Raw genomic sequence first — 20,672 nt, 5'->3', positions numbered from 1 at the left:
AGGGAGGCTGCAGCGTTCTCCCCCTTCAGGTAGGAAACTGAGTTGTGTTCTACCCCATCACCCAGAGGTTCCCACAGGACTGGATGCCCCTAGGGATGTCTGTGAACCCCAGATGGCCATGATACAACCTACACATGAACTTGCCCTGGACTGGCTTCCTCCCCTCTGTCTCACCATCCACCTGACCTCCTGCTTCTTAGAATCACCTTCCAATGTTCCTGTGCTCAAACCCAAGTCTTTAGAGCTATTTAGAACCCCAGGCAGTCAGGTTCCAGACATCCTGTTCCACTGTCAGGCCATGATCTGATCTGAGGAGAAAATGTGCTTATTCCCTTCAGAACTGAGTTCACATGATTCATTCGTACGTACTGCCCCCCGCCCTCCAGCCCCAGGACAGATGTCATCCATTCCTGATCCAGGACACAGCCTCTGGTTCTTCTCCAGACCAATGGGTCAGGGTTGGCTCAGCCTCTTTGTGGACACTGCAAACAGGACAATGACAAACCAAAGCAGAGACAGGAGGGCTCATTCACAGGACCACGGGGAGGGGTGCTTCGAGCCCCTGGTGCCTGGTGGTCTCTAGTCTGCATTCTGGTTTTCCTCCTCCCAAGTCTCACCATGGCCACAGTACCGTCTCCCAGGGAAATTCTTGCCTCTTGCATTTGAACCCAGGAGCACAAGAGGGTACCTTATGGCCCCGGTACCCTCCTCCTTCAGGCCCACTTGTCCATGGGCTGGGGATTGTTCCTAGCTTTGTAACAAAGGCCTGGGGCTCCAGCCCGGTGAGTTGTGCAACCGAGCGGGAGAGCCGGCTCAGCCGCAGCTGGAGGAGAGGAAATATCCCATGGCTGACTGTGCCAAGGTGGAGACTGAGCCAGCCCTCGGGCCTGCGGGCTGGGCGGTGGCCCTCGGAGATAAGCCAATCCCTCAGCTGCAGGTGAGGATCCCTGAGAAGCATTGTTCAGGGACAGAGGTAAGTCACTTCTCTGAGCCAGAGGAGGGGTGGCAGGTACCCTGCACCCAGCCCAGGAAGCAGGTGGTCTCCAGGAGAGTCGGGAGCCCCACTCCTCCGTGTGCTCCGTCTCCCCACATCTGGAAGAGCTCCAGTGTCTGCCTCTCCCTCCACGACTGAGGGACGGGGAGCATGAGTCGGTCAAGGCATGTGGGCAAGATCCGGAAACGTCTAGAAGATGTCAAGAGCCAGTGGGTCCGACCAGCCAGGGCTGACTTCAGTGACAACGAGAGTGTGCGGCTGGCCACAGATGCCCTCTTGGATGGGGGTCCTGAGGCCTATTGGCGAGCGCTCAGTCAGGAAGGTGAAGTGGACTTCCTGTCCTCTGTGGAAACCCAGTACATCCAGGCCCAGGCCAAGGAGCCCCCCTGTGCCCCGGATCTTGCAGGAGGGGCTGAAGCAGGCCCCAAGGGACTCGACTCCTGTTCCCTGCCATCAGGAACCTACTTCCCTATGGCCTCAGAGGGCAGCGAGCCAGACCTGCTGCATACCTGGGCCTCAGCTGAGAAGCCCTACCTGAAGGAAAAGTCCAGTGCCACTGTGTACTTCCAGATGGACAAGCACAACAACATCAGAGACCTCGTACGCCGCTGCATCACCCGGACCAACCAGGTAGTGATGGGGGTCCTGTGTCCTCTTGGCTATGGCACATAGAGTAGGGAGAGGGGATGTGTCTTGCTCTCGGGGACAGAATCCAGGTAATTGGGGTTTAGGATGGAGTTGGGGACATTGTGCTCTGCCTTGCTGTGGATCATTGACCTCCCAATGTCACCTGTCACAGCCTGGGCACAAGCCTCCAAGAACCATCATTGGGACTCTTGCAGTCACTTCCTCCCTGGCCCTGCTCTTCCATCTGGTTCCCAAACCACCCAGTCTCTGTGCTGCAGCAGAGTCTTTCCCTGTACTGCGAGTCTAACTTGGCCCCTTCCCTGTTTGGTGCCATCTGTACCCCTGTCTGCAACAATGGGAGGAGCAAAGTCCTTCTCAGGACTCACAGCCCCCGTCACCTCCTCCCACTCAACCTCGTGGGCCCTGTGGATTCTTCACCCACCAAGCTCTGCCTTCAGGTCCTTGCATGCCGCCCTCTGCCTGGGCACCCCTCGCCGTCCCTGACGCTACTCCTTCTTGGGGAAGACTGTTCTGAATTCCCCAGGCTGGGTTAGGAGCCCACTCTAATGAGGGAGACCTCTCCATTGAGGCACACCCTTGCCCCTGGTCCTTTCAGACCCTGCTTAGACCTGCCTGCCCACAGGTGCTGCTATGGCACCTGAACCAAGCCAGCGGCGAGGCAGAAGATGGGGCCCACAGCAGGGAAAGTTTCTCCCTCCCTGGATATTGATATTTTAATCAATATAGACTTTAGAAGAGGAAGTCCTTAAGACAGAGCATGCATCGGCCCAGTCAGGCCAGGCCAGGAGTTCTCCAGAGCCCTGTACTTCCGTCAGCAGGGGACTAAGTGGAAGGACTTGCCATTTGGGGCCTCACCCTACCAGGTGCACTATTTAGCATAGCACTATGGATCTCCTCTCCTCCCTCCAGAAGCTGCAGAGGGGCAGAAGTAAGAACGGACTTTAAGGAAGGAACTCTGACATCTGTAAAGATTGACAGATTCATCATCTGTAGAGATTGATTTTTGCCAAGTGTGTTGATGCATTTGGAATCCTAGCTACTTGGGAGGCTGAAGCAAGAGGATTGCAAGTTTGAGGCTGGCCTGGGCAATATAGGGAGATCCTGTCTGAAAACCCAAAATGAAAAGGGTCGGGGATGTGGCTCAATGGCAGAGCCCTTGGGGTTCAATCCCCATTGCTTAAAAAAAAAAAAAAAGTCTTATTTTTCTTTTTGTAACTAAAACTATTTATTTTGTTATAGTAAAAAATAAAAAAAAACTCTTAAAAATACATGCTGATATTTTAGCTTATTTTTTGCTAGAGTCCCAGTTTCATGACTGAATCCCCTCCCAGAGTCAATACTGCGTGGAATCTTGAGGTTCTAGAGAAGGCCACCAAGGCGGGGAGGCTACATGCAGACAGGGAGGAGAGCGGAGATTCTGGAAACTCAAACGGAAGGTAGCAACGGGCAGAGTGGCTCCGTGTGACTGGGCTGCTCTGGAGCGTGTTTCGTGTTTCTGTGACAGAGAGGCATCAGATTGACAGACAGGTCTGGGCAGGCAGCCAGGAGCCTGGGCTGCCTGGGGCCACCGGCGCCACCTCTTTCAAGTCCCCTGAACTCCTGGCACTCAGCCTGCCTGCTAGACAGAGGTCCCTTCTGGCTCTCAAGGCCTGTTCCCAAATGTGTCTTTCAAGCCCAGGGCTCACACACTTGGGAACAGGCCTCGGGAGCCAGATGTCCAGTGCCCTTCTGGGGGTGAGACCAGAGTCGCAGGGAGACCCTCCATCACAGCAGCAGCTGCAGAGCAAGAGTCCTGGAAAGAGGCCAGTCAGGGCCTGAGAGACACAGCCCCTGCCAGAGCCCCTCGCCTCCTACTGCCCAGCTGGCAAGGCACCCCCTCCCCCTCTGTGGCCCTGGGCTCTGTTCATGTCCCTTTGAACAACTCAGCCTGTTAGGAATTTAGGACAACACTAAAACCTGCAGATTTCACCTAAAAGTAAGAATTTCTAGCTCCCCCTGGCAGATAGGGTGCTGAGCTGTGGTCACCTCTTGGGGCCTCTTTGCCACATAGTCCCCACTACTCCCTGTTGTCTTGGGCCCCTAAGGCCTTGAAGCTGTTTGTGATATCGCTGCCCCCCCACACACACACACGTACACACACACACACACATAGACTCATACACACTCACACACACTCACACTCACACATGCGAGGGCTTGGGGATGGCCTGTTCCCAGAGCTGTGGCAGCAGGTTGGGTTGGTGCCCGGTCCCAGGCTGTCTGCAGAAGTAGAAGGAGGAGAGAGGGAGGAGAGGTGGGCTGAACTCTCCCCTCCCCTGTGGCCTCATCCCCCTGGAGAGGAGGAGAGAGGGGACAAGCTGAGGAGCCAGCCCTTCTGGAGCAGTTCCCACTCCCCAAGCAGCAGGAGCCACCTTCCTCCACAAATCGCAGCGTGGCAGAGTGGGACAGGAGAGGTCACTTGTCCTTGGGGAGCTTCTGCCGTCTGCTTGCCCTTTGTCGGGAGAGAATCGGACGACATTTCGGGAAGCTGCCCCAGGCCTGGGAGGCCCTCAGTGCCTGGAAGTGGGTAGAAGGTGACTCAGGCAGGCTTCCCAAAAGGTGGCCTCAGAGCTGAGTGGCTAAAGCTGAGTAAGAGTTTGCCAGGCAGAGAAGGAGAGGAAAGGAAGTCCAGTCCTAGGGAGGGTCCAATGCAAACATCCTGGCGTCTGAAAAGTCTCACGTGTCCTGAATGTGGGCAGACACCACTGGACCCTGGGAGGACCCTAGCTTGGGGATGTGGGACCTGGAGGAGGGGTGAGCAGTGGGGACAAGGAAGGTGGGGCAGCAGTGCTGTGCCTTCTGTGTTGAGCCAAAGGGTGTGAACAGCAGCTCCCTAGCGTGGTCACAGGTTCCTGCAGGAGGTGGAGGCCCTCCACAGGTTCCCTGAGGACCAGCCTCTCCTTACTCGCCGCTTACCCAGGGGAAGCTGGATCATCTTCGTAGACTTCCACCCAGGCCAGGTATCTAGCGGACTGACGCAGGAGACAGAAGAAGCCACACTCCTTGGTGAAGGCAGACATCACAGAAATCAGCAAAATGTAAACCCAGAGAGGATCCATGGTAGAGCACGTGTTCAGTCCGCACGAGGCCTTGGGTTCCATCCCCAGCTCCACCATATGCACGTGAAAATGTGAAACAAGTGAAAAACAAGGTCACTCTTCTCGCTGTATTTTTAGAGCTAATTTTCTTTTTTCTCTGTTTTCTTTTTGGTACTGGGGATGGAACCCAGGGTGATTAATCACTGAGCCACATCCCCAGGCCTTTTTTATATTTTGTTTAGAGACGGGGTCTCACTGAGTTGCTTAGGGCCTCACTAAGTTGCCGAGGCTGACTTTGAACCCACGATCTTTCTGCCTCAGCCTCCAGAGCTGCTGGGATTACAGGTGTGTGCCACTGCACCCGTCTTAGAGCCAGTTCTTTTCATTAAACCTGTCATTTTATGTTAATATGTAATAGGTCGCCTATTGATATCTTAAAATAATTAATAAAACTATTCAAAAATTTCTTAGTCTTAGATTCTGATATGCTAAGTATTGATAGCTTTAATCCACATGAGTAAAAGCTCTTTGAGATTGTCGATAATTTTTAAGAGAAGAAGGAAGGGATCCTGAGACCAAAAAACCCTGGCAAGTTTATTAGGCAAGCCTAAGGCCATTGGAGAATTTGGAGTGGAGACAACATAGAATCATATTGTCTGGCAGAGAACTTGGAAACTGGAATTTATTTTTCTGGATTATTCCTCCTTCATTTTCCCTCCCTCAGGCTGTACCTAATGTAGACAGACATCAGAACTCTTCTCATAGACCTGGAGCCAAATAATGGGCACAAGTTCTGGACTGAAGTCTGGGGCTTGTCCAGCATAGTTCAGCTGTTTGGCTAGGGAAGGTTCCCTGGCTCCTCTCCTGGGAGGCTGGGGGACTAGTTGTGGAAATTTCATGAGATCTACCTATTGCCTTGCTATTGTTATTACTCATCCTTCAAAATAAAGACAAAAACAAAAGGAACATTAGAATATAGAAGAGAAAAAGGAAAAGCAGGAGTGAGCACAGATTGGGGGTAGGGGTGCTGAGTGTCCCCAGTGGCTGTCCCCAGCACTGGGGGTGGTCACACCAGGACCTAAATCCCATTTCCTTTCCCACACCCTGCCTTTCCAGAAGCAGCAGATCTCCAGCCCCTGAGGAGCTCCCATGTGTCAGGATTGGCTCCCCCTCCACAGGCTGGCCCCATGTGCAGGGTCTGCCCCATCAGTCTAGCAACCCCCTGCCTGGGCCCATCTCTCAGAAGCTGTGGACTCCTGGAGCTGGCCTACCAGGCTCTGCTTCCAAAGCTTCTTCCCTTTCAGCAAGGTGTTATACAAAGGTCTTCCTTGTTTCTCCTTCTCAGCCAGCCTCACCTGCCTGTGCTGGTCCCTCTGATTGGCCCTATCCAGATCCAGCCCTGCCTACCCTGTCCCTTTGGTTTATGCCCACAGAGGAACGAACAGTCCTTTTAACCCTCTTCCATAACGTGTGTTAAGACCACAGTCTTGCACAGTGTTATTATCTAACGTTGTCTACGCTTTCTTATGAACAATGCATATAAAAAATGATAGTCGTATTTAACAACAGGTAAAAATCATGTTTACTTGAGTGTGGAGCTTTTATCTAAGTTATAGTTAGACCCACATTGCATGATGGCTAAAACTCCATTATTTTTTTTTTAATTGTTTTTTTTTTTTTTTAATACTTTTATTTTTATGTGGTGCTGAGGATTGAACCCGGGCCCCGCCTGTGCTAGGCGAGTGCTCTACCGCTGAGCCACAGTCCCAGCCCCTAAAACTCCATTATTGAAGAGTGTTTTTTAGGCAAAGAAACTGAGACCCAGAGAGGTCAGGTGACTTATGTCGTCATTCAGCTGGTTTCCAGAAGTTCCAAGACTGGAGTCAAAGTTTCCTAATCCCTCCTACATCTCTATTCCTCTTTACTACCCATCTGTGTTAGTTTCCTGGGGCTACCAGAGAAAACTGGCACATGTTTGCTGGTTTACAACAAGAGAAATTCATTCTCTCCCAGTTCTAAGAGTCAGAAGTCCACAATCAGGGTGTCATTTGGGCTGTGTTCCTTCCAAAGGCTCCAGGGTTCCTTCAGTCTCCTGGTTTCTGGCGGCTCCAGGCATTTCTTGGCCTGGGCCTGCCCAACTCCAATCTCCACCTCTGTCTTTACACAGTCTTCTGGTACCTCTTACAAGGACGCTTGTCACTGGACTTAGGTCCCACTGAATAATCCAGGGTCACCTCACCTTGAGATCCTTGATGTAACTACATCTGCAAAGACATTTTCCCAAATAAGGTCTCACCCACAGATTGTGGTGGTCAGGATGTGGACTTGTATTTGGGGAGGGCACAATTCAACCTGCTACACCCTCCAAGGTGGCACTCCCATCCAGGGACTGAAAAAGAGTAGTTCAAACCAGTCACTGACCTCAAACTAATCCATCTGGAAGCCAAAACCCACAGGAAGCCAACAAGACAAGATATTGTGCACCCATATTTCTGAACATCCTTAAATCAGAACACCAGGTTATTCCAAACCTGCCCCGTCTCTAGTCACCATCTCTGCACCAGTGCTGTCTCAAAGGAGCAGGGACTCTTGGGCACAGAACCGGAAGGATTTACTGAGCTATCAGAGTGCAGGCTGTCTCTTTTGTCAGTACCTCTGAAGTGGAGGCATTTATCTTTCGGCACAGAGAGAAGGCCCTGGCCATCTTTGGTGCCGCAAGCTTAAATGTATGCAAAACTAATCCTATGATAACAGGGCTGAGTTCTAATGGGTCTTGGGTCTTGTTAGAACTCCTTTTCTGACACCCGGTGGAGGGTGAGCAGTTCCCTCCCTGTCCAGACAGCCATGGGGGCTGAGAAGAAAGCCAGCTCCATGAGGTGCCTGGCCCCTCCGCTCTGCCCTTCCAGCCTTCTTCCCGTCCCCCTCTGCACTCCCGTCCAACATGGGCATGGGGACCTAGACAGTGCAGTGGGAGGTGGGTTCAGGACAGGGACAGAGACCTCCACTCTAGCTCTTTCTTTCTCCTCCTTGAACCCTGCTCACTCACCCTTCCTCCTACCCCCTGCTTCCCTCTCCCCTGGCCCTCTCAGGGATTGGGGCCTCAGTAAATTTGGCTGAGACTAGTTAGCACCTGGCCCTAACTTCCCCAGTAACTGAGCCCTCTGCCCTGGCCCAGGTCCTGGCCATCCTGATGGATGTGTTCACGGATGTGGAGATCTTCTGTGACATTCTAGAGGCAGCCAACAAGCGTGGCGTGTTCGTCTGTGTGCTCTTGGACCAGGGAGGTGTGAAGCTCTTCCAGGAGATGTGTGACAAGATCCAGATCTCTGACAGTCACCTCAAGGTAGGGGTCCCCACGAGAGTCCTAAGGGAACTTTGTATCAGTGAGGATCTAATGGGCTTTGCCTTGGTAATAACACTCCCCCTCCAATGACTCAGCACACTAAGTCCTGTGTGGATCTTGTATGGATCAGATGGCCTCCCTCTATCCAGTCTACGCCATAAGTGTTAGACCAGGACGCAAGAAAAGACCACTGACTCCAATTAAAATCAAATTAAAGCAAGCTTATTATTTCGACCGGCCGGGCTGCCTTTCCCTCCCAAAACGGTGGGAACAAGACAGCCCCAAGGCTTCTTTGTGGCCCCGTTTTATAGCCCAAAAAGTTACACAAAGGGGGGGTTACAGATAACAACACTCTGAGGAGCATAACACAAGTTTACATTTTTGCTGGCCCCGGCATCAGAATTTATGGAGATCTTAGAGACTCAGAGGGGGTCATTGTCCGGCCAGGGAAGGCCAGAATTTATGAGGCGCCACTAAGGTTTAGGAAAGGGTTGTTATCTGGTCAGGGAAAACCGGACCTGGTTGAGTTCAGGGCACGGGCAGGCATTCCAAGTAGGTTCAGAATTTGCAGTAATTTATAGTAAAGCCGAAATTATCTTTTCATGGTTTTATGGCGAGATGCCCAATTTTAAGAAAGGTTGGGTCTATCATAAGGATCACATGGCTTCCAAAACAGCAGGGACAGAGGGAAAAAATATGACAGGAGGATTCTGCAGGGTGTTCTTAGGGTCTGACCTAGAAGAGATTTCCATCACTTGCACTCGTAACCCATTGCCCCTGCCTGGATGCCTGGGCCTGGAGTGAGCGGGAGCTGTGCCTGGTGAGCGTCCCTCTCCATGTATCCCCCCCTCCTCCCAGCTGGGGAGCCCAGTGGATGTGCCTCCCAGGGCAGGGCAACCTCAGCACCTGCAGACACACGTGCAGAGCTCCTGGGCCCAACAGGAAATTAAGGCTCTTGGACTTCACTGAGCCTCCCATTTCCGTCTCTGGCAGGAGGGAAAGAAACCCAGAGACAAGAGTTAATTGGCCTCGCAAACTTGAGGGCAGTGAGTTCAAGATCATAGGGAAAAGCACCCGCATTTTTCATGAGTAGCTCGGCTGGACAGAGGACGGGTGGTCCTCGGGACTCCTTTGGTGACTCCCTCAGCTCAGGCAGGTTGGCCTCTGGGAGAGCCTCTCAGACCAGGATGAAGGCTCCTCCCTCCCTCCCTCCTGCCCACGCTGATGGTGCCACAGGCCCCAGCAGTCGGCGGTGCTGCCTGACATGACCTGGTCGTCCCTCCTTTGCGGAGGCCACGGAATCAGGTCAAGGGAGTCAGGCCCAGCCTTGCTTCCGTGGTGCACACTGGCCACACCTGACCGTTGTCTGCTCACCACAGGACAGTGGGATGTGTCCCCCTCCCACCATCTCACAGAGAGCCTGGGTGTGCCCCTCAGAGCCAGCCTGGTGACATTGGTGGCATCTGGCAGTGTTTCACCTCCCCAGCCTTAACCCTGAGACAGAGACCCAGGCTTCACCTGCTTTTTCGTTTCTTTCAGGCTTCTGAGGGGTTCCACCTAGGGCCAGGCAGCAGGGGCTGCGGGGGAGGCCAAGGACAAGTAGGGCCAGGATTTGGGTAGAGGTCACACCCTCTCTGGACCATACAGGATCCACTGGGCTTCACAAAACCACTCCCTTAGACTGCTCTGGGCTGAACCTCTGCCCAGCTTGTGGTCAAGAACACATGTCACCCAACCAGTTAGGAGGCTTGCCCCTAAATAAGTGACAGACTTGTGGCCTGTGGAGAGCTAGGCGAGGACTCCACAGGCGTCAGGCCCTTGTCTGTTTTTTTATCCGCTGTCTTGTTTGAATTTTGCCCTCTCCCCCCATCCCTTTTTTATTTCCAGCTAATGCCAGGACAAAGAGGAAAACAGAAAGTCTAGCCAAGCAAAAAGAAAAAATGGCCCTAATCCCACCTGAGAGCACATGTTTACATCTTGGTGACCATCCTTCCAGACTTTTCCCTATTCAGACTGTCTTAGTCTGTTCATGCTGCTATAACAGAATACCATGGAGTGGATGTCTTATAAACAGCGGAAATTTATTTCTCACAGTTCTGGAAACAGGAAAGTCCAACAGGAAGGTGCCAGCAGGTCAGCGTTCAGTGAGAGACCAAAGCCTTGTTCATAAAGGGCTTCTCACTCTGTCGGTACCTGGCAGAAGGAGGAAGGAGCTCTCTGGGATCTCTTTTGTAAGGACACCAATTCTCTTGGTTAGGGCTCCACCCTCATGACCTAATCACTTCCCAACGGCTCCACCTCCTGACACCATCGCACTGGGCATTAGGTTTCTACACAGAATTAGGGGGGACACATTCAACCTACAGGTCAGTCTATATCTGCAAATGTGCAATTCTAAGTGGCACATTGATATTTCCTTCCAACAGAACATTGCCATCCGGAGTGTGGAAGGAGAGGTGTACTGTGCCAAATCAGGCAGGAAATTTGCTGGCCAAATCCAGGAGAAATTCCTCATCTCAGACTGGAGAGTCGTCCTGTCTGGATCCTACAGGTGAGCACTGGGTTCCCTCTTGGTGAGGCTTTGGGACTTTGCGGTGCCAAGGGCCAGGTGAGGTGCAGACCAGCATCTAGTTGCTCACACACACCAGCAGCAACCAGGGTGTCTTATCACATAGATGGGATGGGAGACACAAAATATGTATCCATTCAGGGCAGAAAAGCCTTGCCAGGTGCCTCAGTTTCCCCTGATATTGCAACAGGATATAGATTGCTCTTTTTCCCTTCTCAGATCTCTTCAGTGTGTCTACAATGTGCTTTTATTGTGCGTGCCCATGCTCTGTTTCATCTTTAAATTTTTATTACTTTAATACATTAAATTTTTATTACTTTAATACTTTAAGATTTATTAATTCACACACCAAGCAGTTCACCTGCTTAAATATACAATTCAGTTTTTAATATGCACAGTGTTGTGCAACCACCCCAAATTAGAATATTATCCTCACTCCAAAAGGATCCACTCTGCCCATTCACAGCCACTCCCATGGCCCCAGCACAGAGGGTCCCTAGGTAAACACCAGTCTACTTCCTGTTTCTATAGGTTTTCCTGATTTGGACATTTCATATGAATAGAATCATATAATATGTGGTCTTCTTTCACTCAACACAATGTTTTCAAGATTCACACCACTGGGGAGACACACCACATTTTATTCATCCATTCATCAACTGATAGACATTTTTACTAAGTCCACTCTTGGGAACAATTCTGCTAAGAACACTCATATAAAATGTTTTTAACTTATGTTTTTTTTTTGCTACATTAAAAAAATTTTTTTAGTTATACATGGACACAATATCTTTATTTTGTTTATTTATTTTTTTAATGTGGTGCTGAGGATCGAACCCAGTGACTCACATGTGTGAGGCAAGCACTCCACCAATGAGCCACAACCCCAGCCCTTTTGGCCACATTTTTAATTGGTGCATATAGTTGTAGAGAATATGGGATTTGTTGTTACATATTTGTACAATGTACACAATACAAAATATAACAATATAATTTGGCCTCTATCACTCCCCAGCACTTTTACCCTCTATCCCCTGATCCTATTCCCTTCAACTTAGGTTTTTAACTCTCTTCATTCAGTATGTGCCTCCTTGGGATTGCTGGGCAATGGAGTGATTCTGTATTTAACTTCTCAGGGAACTGACAGCTTTTTATCCCAAAGTGGCTGTATCATTTGCATTTCTCCCAGCAATATCTGAGAGTTCCAATTTCTGTGATCCTAGGCAACGCTTGTTGTTGGTTGTTACAGCCATTCTGGCGGTGTGAAGTGATATCTTTTTGTGGGCTTGGTTTGCATCTCTGAGGCTAAAGATGCTGAAGTCTTGTGCTCTTGGCCCTTGGCACATCTCTGGAGAAATGTTTGTCTTTACCACTTACATCAAGACCCTGCATCCAAATGTCTGACCATCCACATGCTGCCTTGCTTGGGTCCCTCTTTTGAGACTTGCCTTGAGATCCTAAAGTACATTCTGCTAAATGTCCTTGGTGGGCCCTGGAGATTTGATAGTAGGTTTCAGGGAGGGAGGCAATGAGGGTGCAGTCATGGAAGGGAGGAACAGCTGAGGCCATTTGTGAGCACTGAGTTAAGAAGGTCAGGAGTGTGGCAGAGAGCGCAGTGGGGATCTCCCTTATTCCCCTGTGAGCCCAGCAGCGACTGATAAAATAAAAGCAGGAAGACAACACCGGGAAAAGACAGAATCAGAGTAGGCTTGCAGCACAGCAGGCCCGAGTGGATAGGGGATCAGGAGATCTGCATCATGCCCTCCTTCCCCAGAGCAAGAGCACGATACACCATCCAACAGCCACAGGGAGGCAACTGCAGAATCCCCAGCCAGGGATGGAGGAGCATAAAGGGAGGGAGGAAAAGGAAACAAAGGCTTACATCTGAAGTGCACCATCTTTCTTCAGGTTATTAATGCCTTTGAGCTTAAATCCTACTTTCTGTGATATTAATATTTCCGCCTTTGGTTTTCTATTGACCTGGATTTGTACAGTGTCTTCATCCATTTGGGCAGCTATAACAAAATACCATCACTGGATGGCTTATGAACAACAGATATTGATTTCACACAATTCTGAAGGTCTACGGCCTGGTTCATAGGCCCATGCCTTCTCACTGTCTTTATGGTGAAAGCATGTCTTTGCCCCTTTATGGCAAAAGGGATAAGGGAGCTCCCTGGGGTCTCCTTTATAAGGCACTAATCCCATTCACGAGGCCTCCACCCTTATAACTAATGACCTTCCAAAGGCTCACCTCCTAATACCACCTCATTGGGGATTAGGGTTTTCAACATATGAATTTGGGGAGACATAAAACTGAATTCATAGCACAAAATATATATTTTTCCTTATCATTTTCATTAGTCAGCTTTGTGTTACTTCAACAAAATACCTGCTACCTGAGGCAAGTAACTTTATAAAGAGAAAAGTTTTATTTAGCTCACAGTTTGGGAGGTTTATTCTAAGATCAGGCAACTTCATTTGTTTGACTTCCGATGAGGGCAGCACACCATGGCAGGAGTGTGTAGAAGCAAGTGGTCACATCTCAAATCAGAGCAGAGAGGGGACAGCAGGGTCCCTACATATCTTTTGAGGACATGCCTAAAGACTGAGGACCTCTCCCTAGGCCCCAGCTCCCAAGAACACCACCCTGGGACCAAGCCCTTATTAATATGGAACTCCGGGGGACACACCCATATTCAAATCATGGCACTATTATTTTCCCACACTTTCTGTTAGATTTTGGCAATTGTCCCTGATCCCAGAAGCCAAACTGGAGTGAGGAGTCTGTGTGGAGAAATTATCTCTCACTTTAGTATCACTTTAGTATTCATATAACATAAATATAACCACTTCAAAAAACACAATTCAATGGCATTTAGTACATTCAAAACATCGGACAACCATCATCTAGTTTTGAAATATTTTCATCACCCCCAAAAGAAACCCCATGCCCATTAAACAGTCATTTCCTTACCCTCCACTCCCCAATGTGCATTTGCCATGTGTTTACCTTTCTAGGTGTTTCACATAAATACAATCATACGGTACATGGCATTTTGTGAATGGCTCCTTCCACTTAACGTGATGTTTTCAAGGTTCACTCAAGTTGAGCAAATCGCAGTACTTAATTCCTTTTTATTATTGAACAATCTTCCATTGTATACCACAATTTGTTCATCTATTCATCCACTTATAGACATTGGGGTCATTTCCACCCTTGGGTGATTGTGAACGGTGACTAAGAATTCTTGCAGAGACTGAGGCCCCACTTCTAGTCACTTTCTCCTCTGGAACTCAGGTTTTGCCTCAGCAGAGGGAAAGGAGGAGATGAGCCAATGTCTGGAAGAGCTGAGAGTGACTGGAACTTGGGAAAGAAAGCAAAGCAGGTGCCATCTGAGCTCCCTCCCTGCAGCAGCTCCTAAACAGTTCACTTTAAAATGGTCTGTTTCCAATAGATCAAAGTTTGGATACATTAAAAAAAAAAAAAAGATTTCCCCCGGAAACTCTTATTTATAAGACCACACCCCAAAGTTAAAGATGAGACTGTTACTTTTGAGCAATTGCACGCCTCCAGAAACTACCATCTACATTCTGCATTCTGTGAACTGGAGAGGCCTGGGAACGCTGCTGCTGAGAGACTACTAATGCAAAGGGCTGAAAAGAAAATGCAGAGAAGCAAGTGCCTGTTATCTGTGTGCAGAGTGAAAACCAGTGAGGGAGCTCAGCGGGTGGAGAGATTTTGAACCCAAGGATCATTTCAGGGAGATCAGATCCGGGCCTGGGTGGGGGTTGTTCCTTCTGATAAACCTGCCTTAGGCACCTCGGGGAGACAAAAGCTCTGTTCATCTTCAAGTTGTCAGAATGGGAAACTTTTCACCCTCCCAAAGTTGGTAACTGTTTTCACTTCTGAACAAAGCCAAACAGAGTATCATAGACTACGTTTTCCCCTAGGAGAATAACCATTTGAATTTGTTAGTTCATAACTGCTCTCTGCTTTTATCTCTCTGGGCTGTTTTCCTCATCAGAACAAAACGGGGAACACTATATAAGATTGTTGTGAGAATTAACTAAAATAGCAAGTGCAAATATTTAGCTACCTGACACACGAGATACACTCCAAAAATGTTTATGTAAGCCAGGTGCAGTGCACACCTTTAATCCCAGTTAGCTACTCAGGAAGCTGAAGTGGAGGGTCCCAAGTTCAAGGCCAGCCTCAGTAATTTAGCAAGACCCTCTCTCAAAATAAAATTTAAAAATCCAAAGAGACAAGGAGAAGTGGTCAAGGAAGAGGGCACGTGTGCTGTGAGGTCAGCATGAGTAAGCATGTGCTCTGGGGCGGGCCAGAGGGGGCCGCCCTTCTTCCCGCAGGCTGACAGTATTGCTTAGAGTTGGGCCTTGAAGGATGAGGAACTTCTCATGGAGTGAGGGGAAGGGAGGCAAAATCAGGCATCAGGAACGGCAAGAGAAACAGCATGACACTGGCATGGACTTCCAATTGGCCCCTGCCCTGACCCCAATGCCACCCATGGGTTTTTCTTTCCCAGGGACAGAAAGATCCAGATCAAATCATTCCCATCTTTAAAATCTTTCAACTCTTGCCACTGTTCTTAGAAAACAAATTATAAACCCCATCCTTACCAGGCCTCCCTCTCGGCAGCCTGTCTCCTGTCCACACCGGCTCCTCCTAAGGTCCTCACGCTCCTTGGTACCCCCAGACCTTGGCTCTTGCTGCTCAGGGCCCCTGCTGAGGCTCATTTCTGCCACTTTTGCTCTGCTAAACCCTCGTCTTTAGGACACTGAGCTGGCAGCTTGCAGATGAGTGCCTCAGAGACCTTCTCTGATCACCCCATCCAGAGTCCTGTGGCCCTCACCGGCTTCAGACTCGTGGCAATTTGTAATCATTTGTGTGCAGGCTTGTTTGGCCAAAATTGTAAACACTATGAGTTCAGAGAGGGGCTGCTCTGTTTCCTCCTCCGCTGTGTTCCTGGCACGAGTGCAGTAAATACTGTGCCTGGCACGTTGCATGTGCCCATAAATCTTTGTTGAATGAATGAGTGAATAAAAGCAGGTTGGGTTCCTGCCACCCCGTGTGGCTTAAGGAATGAAGTCTTCCAAACTGTGTCACCGTCCATTAGTGGGGTGTGAAATCAACTTAGTGGACGATGTCCAGAATTTTGTGAACATGAAATAGAGTAGAATCAAAATAAACGGCGACACAGAGGAAAGTCTGTGGCTGGACCTGGAGTGAGGAGCACTTTCCAGTGGAAGCTGGGGAGGCACGGCGGTCACGCTGGACCCGCAGTGGCTCTGAGGTGACGCAGAGGAAGCTTCTGGGTGTGAGCGGGCTGTGGTGGCACAAGATAGGGAGTCCCCCCAAACATCAGGAATGTGAAAAGGCCGTGGTCCTCTGCCCTGGCTGCGACTGACCTCCCCCATGTCTCCTCTCCTCCAAACTCTCAGAGGTTTGGGTTTTCTTTTCCCTTCTTGTCACATTTTATACTTTTCCAACCAACACATAAACAAAAAGACTGACAATACCGAGTGTTGGATTTCCGGGATCTTAGACACATTGCTCATAGGATGGCAAGTAGGGACAATGACTTTGGAGAGTCTGGCATTTTCTCCCAAAGCTGAATCTTCGCCCTTTATGATCCACTCCTAGATCCACACCTGAGGGAAACGTGGCCACACTCATGGTGGAAGGCTCGTGTGAGAATGTTCACAGCGGCCCTGCTACAACAGAAATAACCCAAGTGCTGTGTGTGGCAACAAGCCACAATATGAACACACCTTAGCAAGGTTAAGTGGAAAAATATCCCCAAAGATTTGATGCATGTTAAAAAGAACTAAAGTAAAAATACTCACTTTCAAGAGTATATTATAGCCGGGATTGTGTGATGGCATGTCTGTAATCTCAGCAACCCCGGAGGCTGAGGCTGAAGAATCTCAAGTTCAAAGCCAGCTTCAGCAACTCAGTGAGGCCCTAAGCAACTTAACAAGATCCTGTATCTAAATAAAAACCAAAAAGGACTGGGGGTATTGCTCAGTGGTTAGCACCCTGGATTCAACCTCCAGTTTAGAAAAAAAAAAGTGTATATTATACATCGCTTTTAATTATGGAAAAAGAAAAGTCAGGGAGTTATGATCAGAGGGTTCATGGTGCTGATTTATTTTATTTTACACTATTTCTTTTTGCAGAGCTGAGGATTAAACCCAAGACCTCACACATGCTAGGCAAGTGCTCTACCACTGAGCTACACTCCCAGCCCAAAGCTGATATTTTAAAGTTTAGGATCCTAGGAATGGATCGCAGGGACACCCATGTGGCAGGGTGCGCGTCATAGTCAAGAGGCTAGCTTTTATTTAGGTGGGGGTTCATAGGCACTGATGACATTATTTTAAAAACCTAATAAAATTGATAAATGAATAAAACATGGGCCTTGAAAAGGCCAATGAAGAGGATGAGTCACGAGCCAAAGATCATGACTCAGTGAATGCTATGTACAATAAAAATCAAGCATATTTCTCCCCATGGATTGTGGAAAGAAAGAAAGAAAGAAAGAAAGGGAAAGAAGGAAGAAAGAAAGAGGGTAAAAGCTAAAGCATGTGATAAACAGATGTGCTGAGCAAATATGGGCATGCAGGGAATGAATGGGACACACAGAGGTAGCCGGGGTATCAAGATAAGCACAAGGGAAATGGGAGCCACATGCATGCAGAGACACAGGGGCCTAAGAAGTTGCCGGATGCTTTGGACCTGCTTTTTTAGCAGAGCCACCAGCCCTGTGGCCTGACCTGGCCTGGTGGTGAACAGCAAGGTGTAATTGGTTGGTTTCTCGTATGGCCCAGACCCCCCGAGGTCTGCCCTGTTCCCTACCACCTGCCTGGCTCCTGGCTCAGCATCAGCACCCAGCTCTCTGGGGCTGTGGGTGGCTCCTGAGCAGGGGAGAACAGTTTAATCAAAACCTCATTCTTGTTCCCAGGATTATCCTGGTCACATTTGGGCCCACACTATTTGACAGAGCAGGGATTCTAGGGCTGGGGCCAGGCCTTTGGGTACAAGACAGGCAGACTAGGGCTGGAAGCTGAAGGCCCTATCCTTAGTTGCCCTTTTCTCTTTAGCTCTGGCACTGTCCCCTCTAGTTACCCAAGTCCTCTCTGTCCTTCCCTTGGCACTCCCCACCTGGACCTGGTCTCTCTGAGTCCGGACCCAGCAACCCTGTTGATCCTCCGGGCAGAGCTGTCGGGATTTTTAAGGATTTGGGTAGGGGTGAGCTGAGAGAAGTTTTTCATCAGAGATAGAAAAGAATTTGCTTAAAACAGAAAAATCACAAAACACAATACCTAAGTCCTCTAAATGGAGGGCCAGGGCGAGACTTTGAGGGCATCTTCCCATGGTGTTTAGATGACTTTCTTGCATAAACCCAAGCTGTCTGCATTTGCTTCCTGTGGCTGTGCCCTGTGCTCCCTGTCCCGTCTCTCAGATCCTGACTTGAAAACGGGGCTGGATCCTTTTCACAAGCACTTCAGATTATCGCAAAAACACAGCTGGCCATTCCAGGAGCAGCCACCTTCTAGCAGTCATTCTCTGCAGACCCCTGAGTGGTGGCAAGAGGCAGATGTCCCCCCTCACAGGTGAAGAGACTGAGGCCTCAGCTGCTGAGTGACTCCTCTGAGCACAGAGTGGGGGCAGCTGGGACTCAGCTGCCACTCAGCTCCTTTCTGCCTCCCCAGGGAGTATGTAAGGGCCCTGATCTGAGCACCAGGTGGGAGCCTTACAGCTGGGGACTCGATTGCCCTCAGAATTGCTCATCTGCAAACATGTCCTGGTCTGAGCCTCCATGTCTGCCTCTGTTAAGGGGGAAAACGACAGCTAGTCGGGGTTCAGATAAAAAGGTTTCCGCCAGGATGAAATGAGCCTGCTCAGGAGTTGGGGGCCTTATGTGCACCCCTCCCTTCCTGCCCTGAGAGGTCCCTGGTTCACAGACATGTCCTGCCTCTCGCGCCCACTTCCTCACCCCCTCTTTCCTCTTGTCCTTCAGCTTCTCCTGGCTCTGTGGACACGTCCACCGGAACATCCTCTCCAAGTTCACGGGCCAGGCAGTAGAGCTGTTTGATGAGGAGTTCCGCCACCTCTACGCCTCCTCCAAGCCCCTGATGGGCCTGAAGTCCCCCAGGCTGACCACACTCCTGCAACCCAGAGAGGGTCCCAGCATCCCCAACGGCCGTCTGAGTGGCAGCAGCTGCTCCGCCAGTGACCGCACATCCTCCAACCTCTTCAGCAGCCCGTCGACAGGCAGCAACCCCCACAACCAGAGTGTGTCCATGTCCTCGGGGCCTGGCAGTCCCCTGGTCCCAAACCCTCCCCCACCCCCCAGGTTTCAGCCTTACCACGGGCCTTGGGGAGCCCCGTCTCCACAGGCCCTCTTCTCCCCCAGGCCTCACGATGGCCCTCCCACCCCCTACAACAACCTCAATGCCTACAGGCCCACTAGGCTGCAGCTTGAGCAGCTTGGCCTAGTCCCCAGAGTGACCCACATCTGGAGACCCTTTTTACAGGCCTCACCTCATTTCTGAAGGGCTCTGCTGTGCTCCCAGGGCCAGGTCAGGGCACTTCTGAATTTGTTGGTTCATAGACCCCACCTCAACAACCAAGAGTGTTGAGCCTGATTCCTTCAAAGGCACTTGGACAAAATCATCGCCTATGTCAGAATGTTCCCAGGCCTAAAACCATCTGCTTGGAACCCCCACCAGCCCCTGGGTTGCCCCTCACTGGTCTGGCCTATGCAGTCCTTTCCAGAAGGTTTCAGGAAGGCAGGGGTAGCAGGGAACTAGAGGACAAAATCATGAAAACCGAGCCCCTGTCTTCCGAAATCACCCAGAGCTTCAGTGTTAATGGAGTCCCCAAGTGTCCATGATGTAAAAAAGGGGCAGATGTGGTGTGAGACCTGGGAACTTTAGACTCTACCACACAGAAGTGAAATTGAGTCTTACAAGCACAAAAATTAAGGAAAAGCCTTTATTGGGGCCTCCAATTGGAAAGGGAGACACGGCTCTCACAGGAAGGTCAGGCTGGCTTGCTGGAACAAAAAAGGGCCTATTTTTACTGGCTGCTTACAGGGGGGGGGGCTCAGGAATGTGGCCCTGATGAGCTACGTGAATGCACCCCAGCTCTAGTGATGCCCACTGTTGAGGAGGTAACTGAGGCACATGAGCCAAGATCTAGGGGTGCATTTGCCCTTTGTCCTCATCACATACGCAGCTTAAGTTTTACTAGTGGGTAAACTGAGGTACCAACATGTAGATGACTGGTAGGTACTTCTGTTTCCCAGGAACGGTCCACTGCCTGGAGATTTGGATAAGAAAGTCAGGAGAGGATGTGGGAACATTCTAGATGTTTCTGGGAGAGTCAGAGAAACTCCTCTTCCCTAGAAATATTGGGCTACCCTTGGGCCCAGTGAATTAGACAGATGGCATCTATCTTATTTTTTTAAAATTCTATTCCTATCTCATTTTCCTTCTCCCCTCCCCCCGCCCTGAAAGTTAAAAAAATAAAAAGAGACCAAGAAACCTTTGGTTCCTAATGGTATTTCAGCCCCAGCCTGCGGCTGCTATTTCCCAGGCAAGACTGAGATGGGGGTAGAACTACCAGGCCTGGCTGAGCCATCAGCTGAGAAAGCTGAGGGAAGGGGAAGGCTTCTTGGGTGACAGAAGGTCCTGAGCCCAGCTCTCCAAGGCCCGCCCTGCTGGTGCCTGCATGGGTTCAGCCCTGGGGCAGGGAAGACCCAGCTCTATCCTGACTTCTCCCCACCAGCTGTTTTCCCTCTATGGCCAATCTGTCATCTCAGGGCTGTTCACAGATACGCTATTTCACCTCTCCTGAGTCTTCGGACCATGGCAACAGCCTGCTGGCTGGGAAGGTGGGTGTGCCTCACTTTGGCTAGTGACACTTGAGTGGAGGTGCTGGGATCACCTCTAGGCAGAGGCATGGGGAGCCTGAGTGCAGTGACCCGCATAGAGGGAACCCTCAAGCTGAAG

The 20,672-nt window shown here is 50.1% G+C and overlaps 1 protein-coding gene across 1 annotated transcript; it reads left to right on the top strand.

Annotated features, from left to right (window-relative positions):
• Nucleotides 1-1,144: 1,144 nt before the first annotated feature.
• On the top strand, nt 1,145-19,211 carry Fam83a (family with sequence similarity 83 member A). The gene is made up of 4 exons (XM_026407847.2): nt 1,145-1,624; nt 7,895-8,062; nt 10,489-10,613; nt 18,677-19,211. The coding sequence occupies exons 1-4, from the start codon at nt 1,145-1,147 to the stop codon at nt 19,209-19,211; spliced, it is 1,308 nt and encodes a 435-aa protein (XP_026263632.2).
• Nucleotides 19,212-20,672: the final 1,461 nt, after the last annotated feature.

Source organism: Urocitellus parryii, chromosome 7 (genome assembly GCF_045843805.1).
Source record: "Urocitellus parryii isolate mUroPar1 chromosome 7, mUroPar1.hap1, whole genome shotgun sequence".
NCBI classification, from domain to species: Eukaryota; Metazoa; Chordata; class Mammalia; order Rodentia; family Sciuridae; genus Urocitellus; species Urocitellus parryii.
The sequence above is the reverse complement of the archived record's forward strand: the minus strand, read 5'-3'. Positions and strand labels throughout refer to the sequence as shown.